The sequence below is a fragment of the Dendrobates tinctorius genome, unplaced genomic scaffold (genome assembly GCF_039654945.1).
Source record: "Dendrobates tinctorius isolate UK_male_01 unplaced genomic scaffold, ASM3965494v1 ptg000019l, whole genome shotgun sequence".
Lineage (NCBI taxonomy): Eukaryota > Metazoa > Chordata > Amphibia > Anura > Dendrobatidae > Dendrobates > Dendrobates tinctorius.
The window spans coordinates 53,746,077-53,767,143 of NW_027361687.1; the positions used below are offsets into that span (position 1 = coordinate 53,746,077).

Here is a 21,067-nt window from a genome sequence, read left to right on the forward strand (position 1 = left end):
GGGGGGGAGCTGGAGGCAGATACAGACTGAGGGAGGAGATGGAGGCAGATACAGACTGAGGGGGAGGAGCTGGAGGCAGATACAGACTGAGGGGGAGGAGCTGGAGTTACATACAGACAGATGGGGAGGAACTGGAGTTAGATACAGACTGAGGGGGAAAGCTGGAGGCAGATACAGAATGTAAGGGAGGAGCTTGATGCAGATACAGACTGAGAGGGAGGAGCTAGAGGCAGATACAGACTGAGGGGAGGAGCTGGAGGCAGATACAGACAGGGGGGAAGCTGGAGGCAGATACAGACTGAGGGGGAGGAGCTGAAGGCAGATACAGCAGATAGTGGAGCTTGGTCAGATTGAGAGTTCTCTTTCTGGGCTCCCTCTGGTGGTTACTGGAGATTGACAGAGGGTTGCCACCTGATAATGAGGAAGATGAATGGAGATCTGGGGTTTCTGATTGGGATTTAAGACAGTTGACTCCCTCTATCCCTGCTGGTGATTTTTTTCCTGTTCCTCCTGAGGTCTGATGTCTCCTGCTCTTTCACTGCATGTTCAGCTAAGCGGTTCATTTCCTATTCTGTTTGCATTTGATTTGGTTTTGTTTATCTCTGCTTTGTGTGGGTCAGCTAGCTCAGGCTGGGGCTGTGCTGAATCACCGCCCATATGTTACTGCATGTGCCAATTTGTTTTGTCCCCTTTTATATTGGTCTCTTTTTGCTTTGCTTTCAGAATATACCAGAGTGCTGATATAGTGGGGGGCGAAGTCATGTGACTTCAGTGTTTTTTTGCATCAGACGTATTGGACTTTTGCAGGGTTTTTTGTGTGATTGCAGACAGTGTCTTTCCTTTCCTGTCCTGTCAAGTCAGTGTGGGCCCCATTGTTTGCTCAGTCTATTTTTCTGCCTGCGTTTGTGTTTTCATCTTGTCTCACCGACAATATATGTTTTGGGGCTATTACTTTGGGGTCTGCTCCGGGGCAGTTTAGATTTCCCCTTTCTTGCTTGAGGCTTAGCTAGTTCTCCGGCTGTGCCAAGGCGTCTAGGATCATCGTAGGTACGCTCCACGGCTACTGCTAGTTGTGTGGACAGGATCAGGGGTCTGCATCCGCTTAGTTACCAACCTCTTTGGTTTTCTGTGGCTTAGCCTGGGCCTGCTATCCTCCTCGGTGACCCATTCATAACAGAATCACCAGCCTAACTGTAGACTCTAGGGTACTCTAAAGCAGGAAAGAATTAAAAAAAAAAAAAGTGTCAGAAATTTTTTTTTTCATATATTTTTTCCTCTTTTTTTTCTGGGGCTGTAGGAGGATATTTTTTTTTTCTCTAAATGGAGACTAAGCAATTGTCTGATCGTGTTGAGCAGCTCGCTGCTAAAGTGTGGGGAATTTCTGCCTATCTCGCTCAATCATCTGCTGTTGAACCAAAAATCCCTACTCCTGATGTGTTTTCTGGGGATCGGTCTAAATTTTTGAATTTTAAGAATAATTGTAAATTATTTTTTTCTTTGAAACCTAACTCATCGGGGAGCTCTGTGCAGCAGGTTAAAATTGTCATCTCCCTGCTACACGGCGATCCCCAGGATTGGGTCTTTTCTTTGACACCTGGAGATCCTATTCTGGCTAGTGTGGATGCATTTTTCAAGCCTTGGGGTTCTTGTATGATGAACCTAATGCTATTGATCAAACTGAGAAAACTTTATTGGTATTGAACCAGGGTCAGGATTCTGCAGAGTTATATTGTCAAAAATTCCGAAAGTGGGCGGTCCTTACAAAATAGAATGATGATGCCCTAGCAGCTCTCTTTCGGAAGGGTTTGGCAGAAACCGTAAAAGATGTTATGGTGGGATTTCTTGTTCCCGCTGGTCTTGACGACTGTCATTGGCCATTCAAATTGATCGGCGTTTACGTGAACGTAAAACTACACGGGAGGCGTTGCCTTTCGAACGAACTTCTTAACCCATGCAATGTTATAGGGTTTTGTCTGAGGCGCAACGTCAGGAGTTTAGAAGGCGTAATAAGTTGTGTTTTTTCTGTGGAGATGCATCTCATACTATTGCTGTCTGCCCTAAACGAGAAAAGCGTTTTGCACACACATTTGTGGTGGGCAGTGTACAGTCTAAGTTCCTTTTGGCGATTACCCTGATCTGCTCCTTGTCTACATTTTCCGCTAAGGCTTTTGTAGATTCAGGAGCAGCTTTGAATCTGATGGATTTGGACTTTGCTAAACGTTGTGGTTTTCCCATGATACCCCTGCGGACTCCTATCTCTTTGAGGAGTATTGATGCTACTCCCTTGGCGGAGAATAAACCCCAGTTTTGGACCCAGGTGATAATGCGGGTTGCACCGGACCACAAAGAAAATTGCAAATTTTTGGTGTTGCACAATTAGCATGATACTATTGTTCTGGGTTTTCCTTGGTTGCAAACTCATAATCCTGTTTTGGATTGGAAATCTGTGTCTGTGGTGAGTTGGGGTTGTCAGTGTCTTCTTAGTGACACTCCTGTTTTGTCCACCTCTCCCCAGTCTCATGATATTCCTGACTATTTGGCTTATTTTTCTGATGTATTCAGTGAGAGTAAGTCTGCGTCTTTGCCTTCTCATAGGAGTTATGACTGTGCAATTGAGTTAATGCCCGGGTGTAAATTTCCCAAGGGTCGGCTTTTCAACTTATCGGTACCCGAACATGATGCTATGCGATCTTATATCAAGGAGTCATTGTAGAAGGGTCATATTAGACCATCCTCTTCACCTTTACGTGCTGGGTTTTTTTTTGTGGCCAAGAAAGATGGTTCATTAAGGCCATGTATTGACTATCGTTCCCTTAACAAAATCACTGTTAAATATCAATACCCGTTTCCCCTGATTTCTGATTTATCTTCCAGAGTTAAAAGTGCCTGTTGATTTACCAAGCTTGACCTCAGGAGGGTGTATAATCTTATTCGCATCAAGCACGGGGATGAATGGAAGATGGCGTTTAATACTCCGGAGGGACATTTTGACTATTTGGGGATTAGTGGGCCTTTTGGGCTCACTAATGCCCCTTCTGTCTTCCAGTCTTTTGTCTTCCAGTCTTTTATGAACGATATTTTCCAGGACTTTGTGGATACGTTTTTGATCATTTATCTGGATGATATTTTGATCTTTTCCAGTGATTGAGATTCTCAAGTGGAACATGTCTGGACTGTGTTCCGGATTTTGAGGGAAAATTCTCTGTATGTTAAGGGATCGATGTGCCTCTTTGGTGTACAGAGGATTTCATTTTTGGGATTCATTTTGTCCCCGTCGGCTATTGAAATGGACCTGGCCAAGATACAGGCCATTTATGATTGGGTTCAGCCCACTTCTTTGAAGGCTCTCCAGAAGTTTTTGGGTTTTGCTCATTTCTACCGTAAATTTATAAGTAATTTTTCTGGTATTTTTAAACCACTGACTGATTTGACCAAAAAGGGCGCTGATATGGTGAATTGGTCTCCAGAGGCAGTTTCGGCATTTCAGGAGCTTAAGCGGAGATTCACTTCTGCTCCGGTTCTACGGCAACCTGATGCCTCACTCCCATTTCAGGTGGAGGTAGATGCTTCTGAGATTGGTGCTGGAGCCGTTTTGTCCCAAAGAGATCGGGTGACTTCTAAGATGAATCCCTGTGCCTTCTTTTCTCGAAAATTCTCCCCATCTGAATGTAACTATGATGTGGGGAATCGGGAATTGTTGGCCATGAAATGGGCATTTGAAGAGTGGAGACATTGGTTGGAGGGAGCTAGACATCAAGTTGTGGTCCTCACCGACCACAATAATCTGATTTATCTTGAATCAGCCAAACGCTTGAATCCTAGACAGGCTAGGTGGGCATTCTTTTTCACGCGTTTTTAATTTTGTGGTCTCTTTTCTTCCGGGCACTAAGAATGTTAAGGCGGATGCCCTTTCTAGGAGTTTCTTTGCGGATTCTCTTGATGTGACCTAGCCTACTACCATTCTAAATGAGGGTGTAGTTCTTTCCGCCATCTCACCCAATTGGAGACGTGCCCTGGAGGAATTTCAGGAGGACAAACCTGAACGTTGCCCTATGGGAAAATTGTATGTCCCTGACCAGTGGAGGAAAAGAGTAATGTCTGAAATTCATTGCTCCGCCTTGGCTGGTCATCCAGGTATTTTTGGTACCAGAGATTTGGTGAGTCGGTCTTTTTGGTGGCCTGCCTTATCTCATGATGTCAGGAATTTTGTGCAGTCCTGTGGGACTTGTTCTCGGTCCAAGCCCTGTTTTTGTTCTAGTGGGTTGTTGATGCCCCTGCCGGTGCCCAGTAGGCCGTGGACTCATATCTCAATGGATTTTATTTCTGATTTTCCTGTCTCTCAGAGAATGACTGTTATCTGGGTGATCTCTGATAGATTTTCTGAGATGGTCCATCTTGTACCACTCCTAAAGTTGCCATCTTCTTCAGAGTTGGTGCCCTTGTTTTTACAGCAGGTGGTTCGGTTGCACGGGATTCCAGAGAACACTGTGTCGGACAGAGGAGTCCAGTTTGTTTCCAGATTTTGGAGAGCTTTTTGTTCCAAACTAGGAATTCAGTTATCTTTCTCCTCTGCATTTCATCCTCAGACCAATGGGTAGACTGAGAGAACAAACCAGACTTTGGAATCCTATTTGAGATGTTTCATATCTGCTGATCAGGATGACTGGGTCTCATTTTTGCCCTTGGCCGAATTTGCGCTAAACAATAGGGCTATTTCTGCCACTTTGATGTCGCCCTTTTTCTGTAACTTTGGGTTTCATTCTCGATTTTCTTCAGGGCAGGTGGAATCTTCGGGCTGCCCAAGTGTGGATTCTGTGGTAGAGAGAATGCAGCAGATTTGGGACCAAGTGGTGGATAAGTTGTCCCACTCTCAGGAAAAAGCCCAACGGTTTTCCAACCGGCATAGGACCATTGGTCCCCGGTGTAAAGTGGGTGATATGGTTTGGTTGTCTTCAAAGAATATTCCTATGAAGGTTGCGTCTCCAAAGTTCAAGCCAAGATTCATTGGACCTTATAAGATTTTGGAAATCCTTAATCCCGTTTCTTTTCGTTTGGCTCTTCCAGTTATGTTTAAGATTTATAACGTGTTCCATAAATCCTTGTTGAAGAGGTTTGTTGAGCGAGTAGTTCCCATGGTGGCGCCTCCTGACCCTGTATTGGTTAAAGGTAATTTGGAGTATGAGGTAGAGAATATTGGATTCTCGTTTGGCTAGACGGAGACTCCAGTACCTGGTCAAATGGAAGGGTTATGGCCAGGAGGATAATTCTTGGGTCTCTGCTTCTGACATTCATGCCGAAAGATTGGTTCGTGCTTTTCACCGGGCCCATCCTGACCGGCCTGGTGGCGTGGATGAGGGTTCGGTGACCCCCTCCTCAAGGGGGGGTACTGTGGTGAATTCTCTCTCTGGCTTCCCTCTGGTGATTACTGAAGATAGTGGAGCTGGTCAGATTGAAAGTTCTCTTTCTGGGCTCCCTCTGGTGGTTTCTGGAGGTAGTGCAGCTAATCTGATTGACAGAGGCTTGCCACCTGATAATGAGGAAGACGATTAGAGATCTGGGGTTTCTGATTGGGATCTAAGACAGCTGACTCCCTCTATCCCTGCTGGTGTTTTTTTTCCTGTGCCTCCTGAGGTCTGATGTCTCCTGCTCTTTCCCTGCATGTTCAGCTAAGTGATTCATTTGCTATTCTGTTTGCATTTGATCTGGTTTTGCTTATCTCTGCTTTGTGCGGGTCAGCTAGGTCCGGCTGGGGCTGTGCTGAATCACGGCCCATATGTTACTGCATGTGCCAGTTTGTTTTGTCCCCTTTTATATTGGTCTCTTTTTGCTTTGCTTTCAGAATATACCAGAGTGCTGATATAGTGGGGGCGAAGTCGAGTGACTTCAGTGTTTTTTGCATCAGACATGTTGGACTTTTGCAGGGTTTTTTGCGTGATTGCAGACAGTGTCTTTCCTTTCCTGTCCTGTCTAGTCCGTGTGGGCCCCATCTTTTGCTCAGTCTATTTTTCTGCCTGCGTTTGTGTTTTCATCTTGTCTCACCGACAATATGTGTTTGGGAGCTATCTATTCCATTGGGGTCTGCTCCGGGGCAGTTTAGATTTCCCCTTTCTTGCTTTAGGCTTAGTTAGCTCTCCAGCTGTGCCGAGGCATCTAGGATCATCATAGGTATGCTCCACGGCTACTGCTGGTTGTGTGGACAAGATCAGGGGTCTGCATCCACTTAGTTACCAACCTCTCTGGTTTTCAGTGGCTTAGCCTGGGCCTGCTTTTCTCCTTGGTGACCCATTCATAACAGGGGAGGAGCTGGAGGCAGATACAGACTGAGGGGGAGGAGATGGAGGCAGATACAGACTGAGGGGGAGGAGCTGGAGGCAGATACAGACTGAGGGGGAGGAGCTGGAGGCAGATACAGACTGAGGGGGAGGAGCTGGAGGCAGATACAGACTGAGGGGGAGGAGCTGGAGGCAGATACAGACTGAGAAAAGGAGCTGCAGGCAGATACAGACTGAGGGGGAGGAGCTGGAGGCAGATACAGACTGAGGGGGAGGAGCTGGAGGCAGATACAGACTGAGGAGGAAGAGATGGAGGCAGATACAGACTGAGAAAAGGAGCTGCAGGCAAATACAGACTGAGGGGGAGGAGCTGCAGGCAGATATAGACTGAGGGGGAGGAGATGGAGGCAGATACAGACTGAGGGGGAGGAGCTGGAGGCAGATACAGACTGAGGGGGAGGAGAAGGAGGCAGATACAGACTGAGGAGGAGGAGATGGAGGCAGATACAGACTGAGAAAAGGAGCTGCAGGCAGATACAGACTGAGGGGGAGGAGCTGCAGGCAGATATAGACTGAGGGGGAGGAGATGGAGGCAGATACAGACTGAGGGGGAGGAGCTGGAGGCAGATACAGACTGAGGGGGAGGAGATGGAGGAAGATACAGACTGAGATGGAGGAGACAAAGGTAGATACACTGAGAGAGAGGAGCTGGATGCTCTACTGCAAGTTCTCTTGAAATGACAGTTATAGTTCTCCATAGAATTTTATGAGCACCAACTGTCCTCTCCTATCTTAGTAATTGGAAAATCCGTACTCATTAAAGACAGATTTTAAATTGAGAATTTTGAGAATGAATAAGATTAGGAGAAAGAAGAGCAATTTACCTTTTGTCTGAGGGGTAGAGCTCCACCGTCAGGACATCCAAAGCATTCCAAGATGCAATACTGACTCCACCGAAGAGGCAAAGGAGCGCAATCATGGCTGATTCACTGTTCCCGAAGAATAAGAAGAAGCAGCTAATGCACGACATGACACTGGAACCAGCTGGGAACATAGACAAAGAAGTCAGTTATGTATTCAATCAGTCAGTAGGTTTCCATCACAAGGTTAATCTAATAGATTAATTCAAGTATGATTAATAGAATAAAAATGCTTTCTACCACAAACAGCGCCACATTTGTCCACAGGTGACATGTAGTATTGCAGGTCAGCCCCGATCACTTCACTAGAGCTGAGTTCCAATAGCACCGAGTTATAATTTGTAATGTCACAATTTTGCTTACCCTATAATAGACGCACGATGACACCAAGTCATACGATTTTGGTCGTTTTATTACTTTTTTTTTTTGTAAATTGCTTTGTGTCATGCTATTTGAAGAACGAGTTGTCTTGTAAAGGGTTAGTTTAATGGTTTGAGCTTGTTTCGACCACTTTTTCATTTAGTTTTTTGGGGGGATGGAGGAACCACCAGAACATGTCAGACAGGCCATGAGAAAGGCCTGTGCCTAGCTTAGTTTACCGCCTATAAACATCCGAAAAACAGAGGGGCATAAAAGTTCTAGTCAGACGACGAACACCGGAGTCCACGTTTTCTGCCTATATACTCAAAATCAGTATTGTGAGTTACATATTTGTTACAACAGCCATTACAGGTTCTGTCTCCACACAACCAATGCCAAGCCTTTTGGTCATCCTATGTTTCTTTCAAGACCCGGCATTGACACCCGGTAGCACAGCCATGGGGGGAATAGAAAATCGGCCATCATCAAGAGATTACCCAACATGGACATCTAATTAAATACAAGTAAGAAGCCCGAATGTTAATGATCAAAAAAGACCTAAAAGTAACTCCTTTGTCAGAGCATTTGGCATCTTACCCAGCATACGAAGACGCCCAATCTTGTCCATCAGTAGGGCGGAGACAATATTGCCAGGTAAAACCGCCAGAGTCCCCAAGAAACTCACAAAGTAGATCATGTAGGCGTTATTAATGTCATCACTAAAGTCAAGCTGGCATCCCTCCTTACTGTGCAGGAACGTGCTGTTAACAATCCGACTGTTGATGAACTTATAGTCAAACAGGTCTGAAAATCAGGAGGAATAGGGATTATTACAGAGGTGGAGTGAGTGTTTGAGCAGTTATGTTTTTGTACATAGGGGCAGTATTATAGTAGTTATATTCTTGTACATAGGAGCAGTATTACAGCAGTTATATTCTTGTACATAGGAACAGTATTATAGTAGTTATATTCTTGTATATAGGGGCAGTATTATAGTGGTTATATTCTTGTACATAGGAGCAGTATTATAGTAGTTATATTCTTGTACATAGGAGCAGTATTATAGTAGTTATATTCTTGTACATATGAGGCAGTATTATAGTAGTTATATTCTTGTACATAGGGAGCAGTATTATAGTAGTTATATTCTTGTACATAGAGGGCAGTAGTATAGTAGTTATATTCTTGCACATAGGGACAGTATTATAGTAGTTATATTCTTTTACATAGGGGCAGTATTATAGTAGTTATATTCTTGTACATAGGGGGCAGTATTACAGTAATTATATTTTTCTACATAAGGGCAGTATTATAGTAGTTATATTCTTGAACATAGGGGGAGTATTATAGTAGTTTTATTCTTGTACATAGGGGCAGTATTATAGTAGTTTTATTCTTGTACATAGAGGGCAGTAGTATAGTAGTTATATTCTTGTACATAGGGGGCAGTATTATAGTAGTTATATTCTTGTACATGGGGGCAGTATTATAGTAGTTATATTCTTGTACATGGGGGCAGTATTATAGTAGTTATATTCTTGTACATAGGAGCAGTATTATAGTAGTTATATTCTTGTACATAGCAGTATTATAGTAGTTATATTCTTGTACATAGGGGGCAGTGTTATAGTAGTTATATTCTTGTACATAGGGACAGTATTATAGTAGTTATATTCTTTTACATAGGGGCAGTATTATAGTAGTTATATTCCTGTACATAGGGGGCAGTATTACAGTAATTACATTCTTCTACATAAGGGCAGTATTATAGTAGTTTATTCTTGTACATAGGGGCAGTATTATAGTAGTTTTATTCTTGTACATAGAGGGCAGTAGTATAGTAGTTATATTCTTGTACATAGGGGGCAGTATTATAGTAGTTATATTCTTGTACATAGGGGCAGTATTACAGTAGTTATATTCTTGTACATAGCGGCAGTAGTATAGTAGTTATACTCTTGTACATAGCAGTATTATAGTAGTTATATTCTTATACATGGGGGCAGTATTATAGTAGTTATATTCTTGTACATAGGAGCAGTATTATAGTAGTTATATTCTTGTACATAGCAGTATTATAGTAGTTATATTCTTGTACATAGGGGGCAGTATTACAGTAATTATATTCTTCTACATAAGGGCAGTATTAGAGTAGTTATATTCTTTTACATAGGGGGCAGTATTACAGTAATTACATTCTTCTACATAAGGGCAGTATTATAGTAGTTATATTCTTGTACATAGGGAGCAGTATTATAGTAGATATATTCTTTTACATAGGAGCAGTATTATAGTAGCTACATTCTTGTACATAGGGGTAGCAATATAGTAGTTATATTCTTGGACATAGTGGGCAGTATTATAGGTGCTATATTCCTGGACATAGTGGGCGGTATTATAGTAGTTATTATCTTGTACATAGGAGCAGTATTGTAGTAGTTATATTCATGTACATAGGAGCAGCATTATAGTAGTTATAGTCATGTACAGTGGGGAAAAAAAGTATTTAGTCAGTCAGCAATAGTGCAAGTTCCACCACTTAAAAAGATGAGAGGCGTCTGTAATTTACATCATAGGTAGACCTCAACTATGGGAGACAAACTGAGAAAAAAAAATCCAGAAAATCACATTGTCTGTTTTTTTTTCATTTTATTTGCATATTATGGTGGAAAATAAGTATCTGGTCAGAAACAAGCAATCAAGATTTCTGGCTCTCACAGACCTGTAACTTCTTCTTTAAGAGTCTCCTCTTTCCTCCACTCATTACCTGTAGTAATGGCACCTGTTTAAACTTGTTATCAGTATAAAAAGACACCTGTGCACACCCTCAAACAGTCTGACTCCAAACTCCACTATGGTGAAGACCAAAGAGCTGTCAAAGGACACCAGAAACAAAATTGTAGCCCTGCACCAGGCTGGGAAGACTGAATCTGCAATAGCCAACTAGCTTGGAGTGAAGAAATCAACTGTGGGAGCAATAATTAGAAAATGGAAGACATACAAGACCACTGATAATCTCCCTCGATCTGGTGCTCCACGCAAAATCCCACCCCGTGGGGTCAGAATGATCACAAGAACGGTGAGCAAAAATCCCAGAACCACGCGGGGGGACCTAGTGAATGAACTGCAGAGAGCTGGGACCAATGTAACAAGGCCTACCATAAGTAACACACTACGCCACCATGGACTCAGATCCTGCAGTGCCAGACGTGTCCCACTGCTTAAGCCTGTACATGTCCGGGCCCGTCTGAAGTTTGCTAGAGAGCATTTGGATGATCCAGAGGAGTTTTGTCCTATGGTCTGATGAAACCAAACTGGAACTGTTTGGTAGAAACACAACTTGTCGTGTTTGGAGGAAAAAGAATACTGAGTTGCATCCATCAAACACCATACCTACTGTAAAGCATGGTGGTGGAAACATCATGCTTTGGGGCTGTTACTCTGCAAAGGGGCCAGGACGACTGATCCGGGTACATGAAAGAATGAATGGGGCCATGTATCGTGAGATTTTGAGTGCAAACCTCCTTCCATCAGCAAGGGCATTGAAGATGAAACGTGGCTGGGTCTTTCAACATGACAATGATCCAAAGCACACCGCCAGGGCAACGAAGGAGTGGCTTCGTAAGAAGCATTTCAAGGTCCTGGAGTGGCCTAGCCAGTCTCCAGATCTCAACCCTATAGAAAACCTTTGGAGGGAGTTGAAAGTCCGTGTTGCCAAGCGAAAAGCCAAAAACATCACTGCTCTAGAGGAGATCTGCATGGAGGAATGGGCCAACATACCAACAACAGTGTGTGGCAACCTTGTGAAGACTTACAGAAAACGTTTGACCTCTGTCATTGCCAACAAAGGATATATCACAAAGTATTGAGATGAAATTTTGTTTCTGACCAAATACTTATTTTCCACCATAATATGCAAATAAAATGAAAAAAAAACAGACAATGTGATTTTCTGGATTTTTTTTTCTCAGTTTGTCTCCCATAGTTGAGGTCTACCTATGATGTAAATTACAGACGCCTCTCATCTTTTTAAGTGGTGGAACTTGCACTATTGCTGACTGACTAAATACTTTTTTTCCCCACTGTACATAGGAGCAGTATTATAGTAGTTATATTCTTGTACATAGGGGCAGTATTATAGCAGTTATAATCTTGTACATATGGTAGGAGCAGTATTATAGTAGTTATATTCTTGTACATAGGGGGCATTATTACAATGATTATATTCTTGTAAATAAGGGCAGTATTATAGTAGTTATATTCTTGTATATAGAGGCAGTATTTTAAAAGTTATATTCTTGTACATAGGGGCAGTATTATAGTAGTTATATTCTTCTACATAGGAGCAGTATTACAGTAATTATATTCTTTTACATAGGGGGCAGTATTACAGTACTTAGAAAAAATAAGTCCAGCGCTGTAAGTCCATAAAATCTATTTTCTTTTATTCCATCACTTCCAATAGTATAAAAGCAATTACGTCAATGATTAAGACACACGGTTTTGCGTTGAAAAGCATTTGATTTTAATGTTTGGACTATGACTTAATTGCTTTCATGCTATTGGAAGTTATGGAATAAAAGAAAATGGATTTTATGGACTTACAGCGCTGGACTTATTTTTTCTCAGTATTATAGTAGTTATATTCTTGTACATAGGGGCAGTATTATAATAGTTATATTCTTGTACATAGGGGGCAGTATTATAGTAGTTATATTCTTGTACATAGGAAGCAGTATTATAGCAGTTATATTCTCCTACATAGGGGCAGTATTATAGTAGTTATAGTCTTATACATACGGCAGTATTATAGTAGTTATATTCTTGCACATAGCAGGCAGTATTTTAGTAATTACAATCTTGTACATAGGGAGCAGTATTATAGTAGTTATATTCTTTGTACATAGGGGGCAGTATTATAGTAGTTATATTCTTGTACATAGGAAGCAGTATTATAGCAGTTATATTCTCCTACATAGGGGCAGTATTATAGTAGTTATATTCTTGCACATAGCAGGCAGTATTATAGTAGTTATAATCTTGTACATAGGGGCAGTATTATAGTAGTTATATTCTTTTACATAGAGGGCAGTATTATAGTAGTTATATTCTTGCACATAGCAGGCAGTATTATAGTAGTTATATTCTTGTATATAGGAGCAGTATTATAGTAGTTATAATCTTGTACATAGGTGGCAGTATTATAGTAGTTATATTCTTGTACATAGGAGCAGTATTATAGTAGTTATATTCTTGAACATAGGGAGCAGTATTATAGTAGTTATATTCTTTTACATAGGGGGGAGTATTATAGTAGTTATATTCTTGTACATAGGGGCAGTATTATAGTAGTTATATTCTTGTACATAGGGAGTAGTATTATAGTAGTTATTTTCTGGTACATAGGTGGAATTATTATTGTAGCTTGGGATATATGGCCTTCTCTGGGAGTAAACAGGGATCTGTGTGAACCTTTTGACTTGTCAACTTTAATTACAATATTTGTGAAACAATACGTTTATCCAAGATTATGCAGATTTGTGTCTTTACATGTACAGCTTTTTAACTGCAAAGAAACACTAGAAGTGTCTTGAGAAATGAGATTTATCACCTGTGTTGTAGAACATAGTGGAGATGAATGTGCAGTTCTTGAAGAAAGTGTTACTGGATGTGATATCTTCAAAGTAACAGTCTTTGAATAAAGAATCTTCAAATATAACAGACTTCAGCTTCAGTCCGATGAATCTTTTGAGACAAAAGCGAGAGGTGTAAATATTTTAGGTCTCGGTATAAAGTCTATGTGCCACACGAAAAGTTTGGAAATATCAGAAGAGCATTCCAGTTCTGCCCTTAACAAGAATCATAAAACAATATTGCCTAGCTCATCCTGAAGGACAGACCTCTGTACATGGGGGTCTTTAGTGGAACAGTGGGGATGAATATCAAGGTTATTAAGCCTAATTCACTTTTCAACTTATTCTGTAAAGTAAACAACCCCTTTAACATTTCTGTTCAATAATTTCTGGATTTTAGGAAGGAAGCAAGGTTGACCATTCATAAACATTGGTAGTAGAAGCTCATGGGGGGAAGCTCCTGCTGCAGTCAGTTGTCCAAACACAGGACAGTGAGGAAGAGAAAGCAAGCATGGATGATCTCCTGGGACACATAAGAAAGGTTTCTTTTTATATTTTGTGGTTTTGATTGTAGTATGAGCCAAAATAGGATCAAATGAAAGGAGGAGACAAAAGAAGAAAGTGATGAGATGTCACCCTGTAGCAAAAGTACAAAATTTCCACCACTTTTCTGTGTTTTGATGTTGATGCACCCTAGTACATGAATAACGAGGGCATTGCTTTCTCTTACTTGTCATTTTGGTATTCTCCATTTTTGTGGACTTGGTTTTCGAGAGTAAAGTTAAAGTTGAAGCTGATCACCCTCTCGTTGGAGAAATATTTGGTGCGGGAGGCGTAGTCGATGTTCTGGAGGTGCTTGATCATGTCTGGGAACCAAACCGTCAGTCCATAGTAGCTGAAGAAAACAAGGAAGAGACGTGTTAAAAAGACAAATAATTGCCTCTGCCTTCCAAATGTACAGAAACCCTGATCTAATTATTGTAGGTTCCTCTACGAGAATGACTGGTATTGTCACCCACAAGTCCATGGAAGTCCAGTGGTGCATACTAATGTCTACCAAGTACCAAGTGCTGGTGACAGAAGTCGAGAGTTTTTGAGGTTGAGGTATGGACATAGATAAACTAGGAGACTTGGAATGAATAGGTTTGGAATGAATAGGTGAGGGATGAGCACGGCATGCTATAACTTGTAGTTGTAGTAATTGTCCAAAAGGGGATGTTCTCCAGCACCAAAGGGAAGTAGTTAAAACTTAGCTTTTAATCATACAGCATTAAAAAATGGGAGCATGTGCACATATTAAAAAAAAACAAAAGCTTACTCGTTTCACGTAGAAAAACACTTAACCATAGCTGTAATGTAAGCATTAGGTTAGTTTTTTTAATATGTGTAAATTCGTCCAATTGTTTTTTATCCTATATGATTAAAGGCTCAGTTTGAAATACTTGCCTTGGCTGGAGGACATCTCCTTTTGGACCACTGAGAGCTATTTGACCTGGAAGCTAGACATGTCCATGCTCCGTGCACCACACCCAGAACACAAACTGTCTACGCTGGAGGTTTCCTGGGATACTTATATCTAAAATATACATAGTGAGCTGAATTCACACTTTTTCTGTTTTTATTTCAATTTTGGATTTATTTTAGAACTGAGTAATTCTACAGAGGAGTTATTTTCAGGCCGAGTTATTCTCAGGAGGGTTAATTTTAGCATTAAAAAATATATATATTGGAGACAGTATAGGACCGTCCCTATTTGGATACACCTTGACGCGGTGGAACCTTTTACGCTTTGCAGTTATGCAAGACATGAGTTGAACTTGTCAAGAGTTATTATATTGATAGTTATTCTAGGGAGGAGTTATTCTAAAACTAGATGTGTATTTCCTGAAGGAAGTACAGATAGTGCTTTGAAATGGTGCCCGGGCTGCCACTTTAAGAGAGACTTGCCTGCCACCCCTGCAAGACTTTCAACTCAGGATCCGTTTTAACTGTGGGTGCCTCTCAGAAGCCACTTTGGCCTCAGGGTCTGATTTGGTGGGTGGGGCCCCTCAGGATCCGATTCAGTGGCCTGGGCTCCTCAGGGCTTGAATTGGTGGCCGGGATCCCTCAGGGTCCGATATTGTGTGTGTGGCCCCTCAGGGTTCGATTTTGTGGGTGGGGCCCCTCAGGGTCCGATTTTGTGGGTGGGGCCCTCAGGGTCCGATTTTGTGGGTGGGGCCCTCAGGGTCCGATTTTGTGGGTGGGGCCCTCAGGGTCCGATTTTGTGGCTGGGGCCCCTCAGGGTCTGATTTTGTGGCTGGGGCCCCTCAGGGTCTGATTTTGTGGCCGGGGCCCCTCAGGGTCCGATTTTGTGGCTGGGGCCTCTCAGGGTCCGATTTTGTGGCCGAGGCCCCTCAGGGTCGATTTTGTGGTTGGGGCCCCTCAGGGTCTGATTTTGTGGCTGGGGCCCCTCAGGGTCCAATTTTGTGGTTGGGGCCCCTCAGGGTCTGATTTTGTGGTTAAGGCCCCTCAGGGTCTGATTTTGTGGTTGGGGCCCCTAGGGGCCGATTTTGTGGCCGGGGCCCCTCGGGGTCCGATTTTGTGGGTGGGGCCCCTTAGGGTCTGATTTTGTGGGCGGAGCCCCTCTGGGTCCGATTTGGTGGGCAGGGCCCCTCAGGGTCCGATTTTGTGTCCAAGGCCCCTCAGGGTCCGATTTTGTGGTTGGGGCCCCTCAGGGTCCGATTTTGTGGGTGGGACCCCTCAGGGTACGATTTTGTGGCCGGAGTCCCTCGGGGTCCGATTTTGAGGCCGGGGCCCCTCGGGGTCCAATTTTGTGGTTGGGGCCCCTCAGGGTCTGATTTTGTGGTTGGGGTCCCTAGGGGCCGATTTTGTGGCCGGGGCCCCTCGGGGTCCGATTTTGTGGGTGGGGCCCCTTAGGGTCTGATTTTGTGGGCGGAACCCCTCTGGGTCCTATTTGGTGGGCGGGGCCCCTCTGGGTCCTATTTGGTGGGTGGGGCCCCTCAGGGTCCGATTTGGTGGGCGAGGCCCCTCAGGGTCCGATTTGGTGGGTGGGGCCCCTCAGGGTCCAATTCTGTGGGCGGGTCCCCTTAGGGTCAGATTTTGTGGGCGGAGCCCCTCTGGGTCCTATTTGGTGGGTGGGGCCCCTCAGGGTTTGATTTGGTGGGTGGGGCCACTCTGGGTCCGATTTGGTGGGCGGGGCCACTCTGGGTCTGATTTGGTGGATGGGGCCCCTCAGGGTCTGATTTTGTGGGCGGAGCCCCTCTGGGTCCGATTTGGTGGGCGGGGCCCCTCTGGGTCCGATTTGGTGGGCAGGGCCCCTCAGGGTCCGATTTTGTGTCCAAGGCCCCTCAGGGTCCGATTTTGTGGTTGGGGCCCCTCAGGGTCCGATTTTGTGGGTGGGGCCCCTCAGGGTACGATTTTGTGGCCGGAGCCCCTCGGGGTCCGATTTTGTGGCTGGGGCCCCTCGGGGCCCAATTTTGTGGTTGGGGCCCCTCAGGGTCTGATTTTGTGGTTGGGGCCGATTTTGTGGCCGGGGCCCCTCGGGGTCTGATTTTGTGGGTGGGGCCCCTTAGGGTCTGATTTTGTGGGCGGAGCCCCTCTGGGTCCGATTTGGTGGGCGGGGCCCCTCTGGGTCGTATTTGGTGGGCGGAGCCCCTCTGGGTCCTATTTGGTGGGCGGGGCCCCTCTGGGTCCTATTTGGTGGGCGGGGCCCCTCAGGGTCCGATTTGGTGGGCGAGGCCCCTCAGGGTCCGATTTGGTGGGTGGGGCCCCTTAGGGTCTGATTTTGTTGGCGGAGCCCCTCTGGGTCCGATTTGGTGGGCGGGGCCCCTCTGGGTCCTATTTGGTGGGTGGGGCCCCTCAGGATCCGATTTGGTGGGCGGGGCCACTCTGGGTCCGATTTGGTGGGCGAGGCCACTCTGGGTCTGATTTGGTGGATGGGGCCCCTCAGGGTCTGATTTTGTGGGCGGAGCCCCTCTGGGTCCGATTTGGTGGGCGGGGCCCCTCTGGGTCCTATTTGGTGGGTGGGGCCCCTCAGGGTCCGATTTGGTGGGCAGGGCCACTCTGGGTCCGATTTTGTGGGTGGGGCCCCTCAGGGTACGATTTTGTGGCTGGGGCCCCTCGGGGCCCAATTTTGTGGTTGGGGCCCCTCAGGGTCTGATTTTGTGGTTGGGGCCGATTTTGTGGCCGGGGCCCCTCGGGGTCCGATTTTGTGGGTGGGGCCCCTTAGGGTCTGATTTTGTGGGCGGAGCCCCTCTGGGTCCGATTTGGTGGGCGGGGCCCCTCTGGGTCCTATTTGGTGGGCGGGGCCCCTCTGGGTCCTATTTGGTGGGCGGGGCCCCTCTGGGTCCTATTTGGTGGGCGGGGCCCCTCAGGGTCCTATTTGGTGGGTGGGGCCCCTCAGGGTCCGATTTGGTGGGTGGGGCCCCTTAGGGTCTGATTTTGTGGGCGGAGCCCCTCTGGGTCCTATTTGGTGGGCGGGGCCCCTCTGGGTCCTATTTGGTGGGTGGGGCCCCTCAGGATCCGATTTGGTGGGCGGGGCCACTCTGGGTCCGATTTGGTGGGCGGGGCCACTCTGGGTCTGATTTGGTGGATGGGGCCCCTCAGGGTCTGATTTTGTGGGCGGAGCCCCTCTGGGTCCGATTTGGTGGGCGGGGCCCCTCTGGGTCCTATTTGGTGGGTGGGGCCCCTCAGGGTCCGATTTGGTGGGCAGGGCCACTCTGGGTCCGATTTGGTGAGCGGGGCCACTCTGGGTCAGATTTGGAGGCCAGGGTGGCTCAGCCTTCGATTTGGAGCCTGGGGTCACTCAGCTTTCGATTTGGGGCGCAGGCCCTTTAAGACTCATTTTGGTGCGTCGGCCCTTTAAGAATCACTTTGCCGCATCGGCTCTTTAAGAGCCAGTTTGGCTCACTGGGCTTCTAAATCCACTTTGGTGCACATTCTCTCTCAGGGGCATGCGTCATGTGATGAAGCTAGATTTGCATTTGTGCTGTGGGTTTCGCTTTAAGAGCTGATATTATGTGGCAGAATCTGTGTCCTGGGGGGGTCATGTGAAGTTCATAGGCGTTGGCATAGTAACTGGGTGTGCCTGCGCATATCAATGAGCTTAACTGCCATTTGAATCGCCTCAGGGCATGTTTTCCCTGTGGCAACATTTTCCCATTGAAATGCATTGAGGAAAATGTTTTTTCAAATGCAAATTGCGCAAAAACTACAAATCCGATCGACACGAAAATTACTTAGCACACCACTCGTGGACGCTGGCTTAGAAACGACACCTCAACGGAGTTTGTGCGTGTAGCGGTTCGGGCCGCATTAATTGCGGAAAATCAACTGAATAATAATAATAAGAAGCAGCAGAAGAAGAAGCAGAAGAAGAATAAGTTAGCAGCGTTCGCATTACAAGATAGTGCTTTTTCAAGCACTATAATGAACTTATTCTAGGCAGGAAGCATTCTTGGATGGCGCCATTCTTGAATGGAGTTACCTATTGTGGAATTATAATGGAGTTGAGTTTTTCTAGAGATGAGTTACGCAAGAATAGTGTTATATTAGGCCGAAGTTAATAGTGTTATTCGAGGGTGGAGGTACTTTATAATGAAGTTATTTTAGAGAGGAAGTTTTCTAAGATGGAAATATTCCAGAGTGGGGTTATTCTAGAGTTGAGATATTCTAGAGTGGGGGTATTTGATAGTGGAGGTATTCTGGAGTTTTTTAAGATTGTGTGTATTCTAAAGTGGGTTTTTCTAGAGTTGGCGAATTCTAGAGTGGATGTATTTAATGAGGAGTTACTCTAGAGTAGGGGCTTATTCTAGAGTGAACTTATTCTAAAGTGAAGGTATTCTAGAGTGGAGGTATCCTAGAGTGGGGCTTATTCTAGAGTGGAGGTATTCTAGAGTGGGGCTTATCCTAGAGTGGGGCTTATTCTAGAGTGGGGCTTATTCTAGAGTGGGGCTTATCCTAGAGTGGGGCTTATTCTAGAGTGGAGGTATTCTAGAGTGGAGGCTCCTAGGGTGGGGCTTATTCTAGAGTGGAGGTATCCTAGAGTGGAGGTATTTTAGAGTGGAGTTATTTTAGAATGGAGGTATCCTAGAGTGGAGGTATCCTAGAGTGGAGGTATTTTAGAATGGAGTTATTTTAGAGTGGAGGTATCCTAGAGAGGAGGTATCCTAGAGTGGGGCTTATTCTAGAGTGGAGGTATTCTAGAGTGGAGGCTCCTAGGGTGGGGCTTATTCTAGAGTGGAGGTATCCTAGAGTGGAGGTATTTTAGAGTGGAGTTATTTTAGAATGGAGGTATCCTAGAGTGGAGGTATCCTAGAGTGGAGGTATTTTAGAGTGGAGTTATTTTAGAATGGAGTTATTTTAGAGTGGAGGTATCCTAGAGTGGAGTTATTTTAGAATGGAGTTATTTTAGAGTGGAGTTATTTTAGAGTGGAGTTATTTTAGAATGGAGTTATTTTAGAGTGGAGGTATCCTAAAGTAGATGTATCCTGGAGTGGAGATATCCTTAGAGTGGAGGTATGCTTAGAGTGGAGGTATCCAAGCATGAAGGTATCCTAGAGTGGAGGTATCCTAGAGTGGAGGTATCCTTAGAGTGGAGGTATCCAAGCATGAAGGTATCCTAGAGTGGAGGTATCCTAGAGTGGAGGTATCCTAGTGTGAAGGTATCTTAGAGTGGATGTGTCCTAGAGTGGAAGTATCCTAGGGAAGAGATCTTCTTGTCTGGAGTTATTTTAAAGGTGGCGCTACTTTAGGGGGGAATTATTCTAGAACGAAGTCTTTGGGGCACAGTTATATAAGAATAGTTTTATTCAATGCCAGAGTTATTACAGCGTGGAGATATCCAAGGGTGAACTCATTCTAGGTAACATAAGTTCTTACTTTTGACAGTTCAAGGATGGACAGAAATGGTGACTAAGTGGTGTAATTGGGATGCTCTCAAAAACTGCCAATCATTAAATAAAATGACTACAAATAGGGTGGAGTCGTTCCTACTTTCCCAGGTAGTAGGGGTAACAATACCCGAAATGAGAAGCAGGGGAGAGTAGCGTTCGTCCCTATTATAGATGATGTAGGCTACTAGTAGGCTGCTACTGGCAGTGGATGTTGGCATAGACATGTTCTAACTCTGCTGGGTTCGGGGCCCTTTAAGTCACCGTAGGTCTCCCTTTAATAACATTATGAAAATTAATAGCCACTTTAATGAAGCATTTTGTGTTGCCCCCCTGATATCAATAAGTATCTCACTTTCCGATTCATCGTCCCGTTCCGTCCTTCCAAATACCATATTTATAGAAGCAGCACGAACCGCACAAGACGTAATTGTACACTCTCCGCTCTCGTTATCTCTCTCGGAGTCGATCCACAGGCCTATAACTACATTAGGAAGTAATTTCTGTCTCCTTTAATGTGCAGCCAAGGAATGGCAAGTGGTGACAGGGAACACGGCGTCTTAATTACCTCCCTGACAGCTCCGATTAATAGTTATCGGGGGGAATCACTCTGGAAGCCTCAGTCCTGGAAATCCAGACATAAACCAAGAGAATTTATAATGCCCCTCATGTAGAAGACTTCAATGCCAAGCTAAATAATTATTTTCACTAAATTAGGGCCTTTCTCAGAAATAATACATCCGACCGTTTTGTGTATACAGCCCCGTGCAGAGCCATGTGTCTCCCATAGTCATGTGTTCCTCACTCTATCCTATTTTTTGTAACTTTACAAGACCCAAACAGAAAAGCAAGGGCAGATGGAAGGAAATAATAAGCAATTACAGAGGATGTGTTTGCATGCATAGGCCTGCATAGGAGCTGTATGCACAAAACTGTAGATTAATACCTATTGGCAAACATGATGCATTGTAAAAAGAAATGATTATAAAAGA

General features: G+C 44.7%; 1 protein-coding gene across 3 annotated transcripts in view; it reads right to left on the reverse strand.

Annotated features, from left to right (window-relative positions):
• The window catches only part of SV2A (synaptic vesicle glycoprotein 2A), a 211,114-nt gene that overhangs the window by 13,343 nt on the left and 176,704 nt on the right, over positions 1-21,067 (reverse strand). For all 3 annotated transcript variants that reach the window (XM_073567045.1, XM_073567046.1, XM_073567048.1), the window contains 4 exons: positions 13,916-14,080; positions 13,164-13,297; positions 8,150-8,356; positions 7,157-7,316 (listed from right to left, as the gene is read on the reverse strand). In XM_073567045.1, coding sequence (XP_073423146.1) covers positions 7,157-7,316; positions 8,150-8,356; positions 13,164-13,297; positions 13,916-14,080 — 666 coding nt within the window. The remainder of the gene's footprint in view (positions 1-7,156; positions 7,317-8,149; positions 8,357-13,163; positions 13,298-13,915; positions 14,081-21,067) is intronic.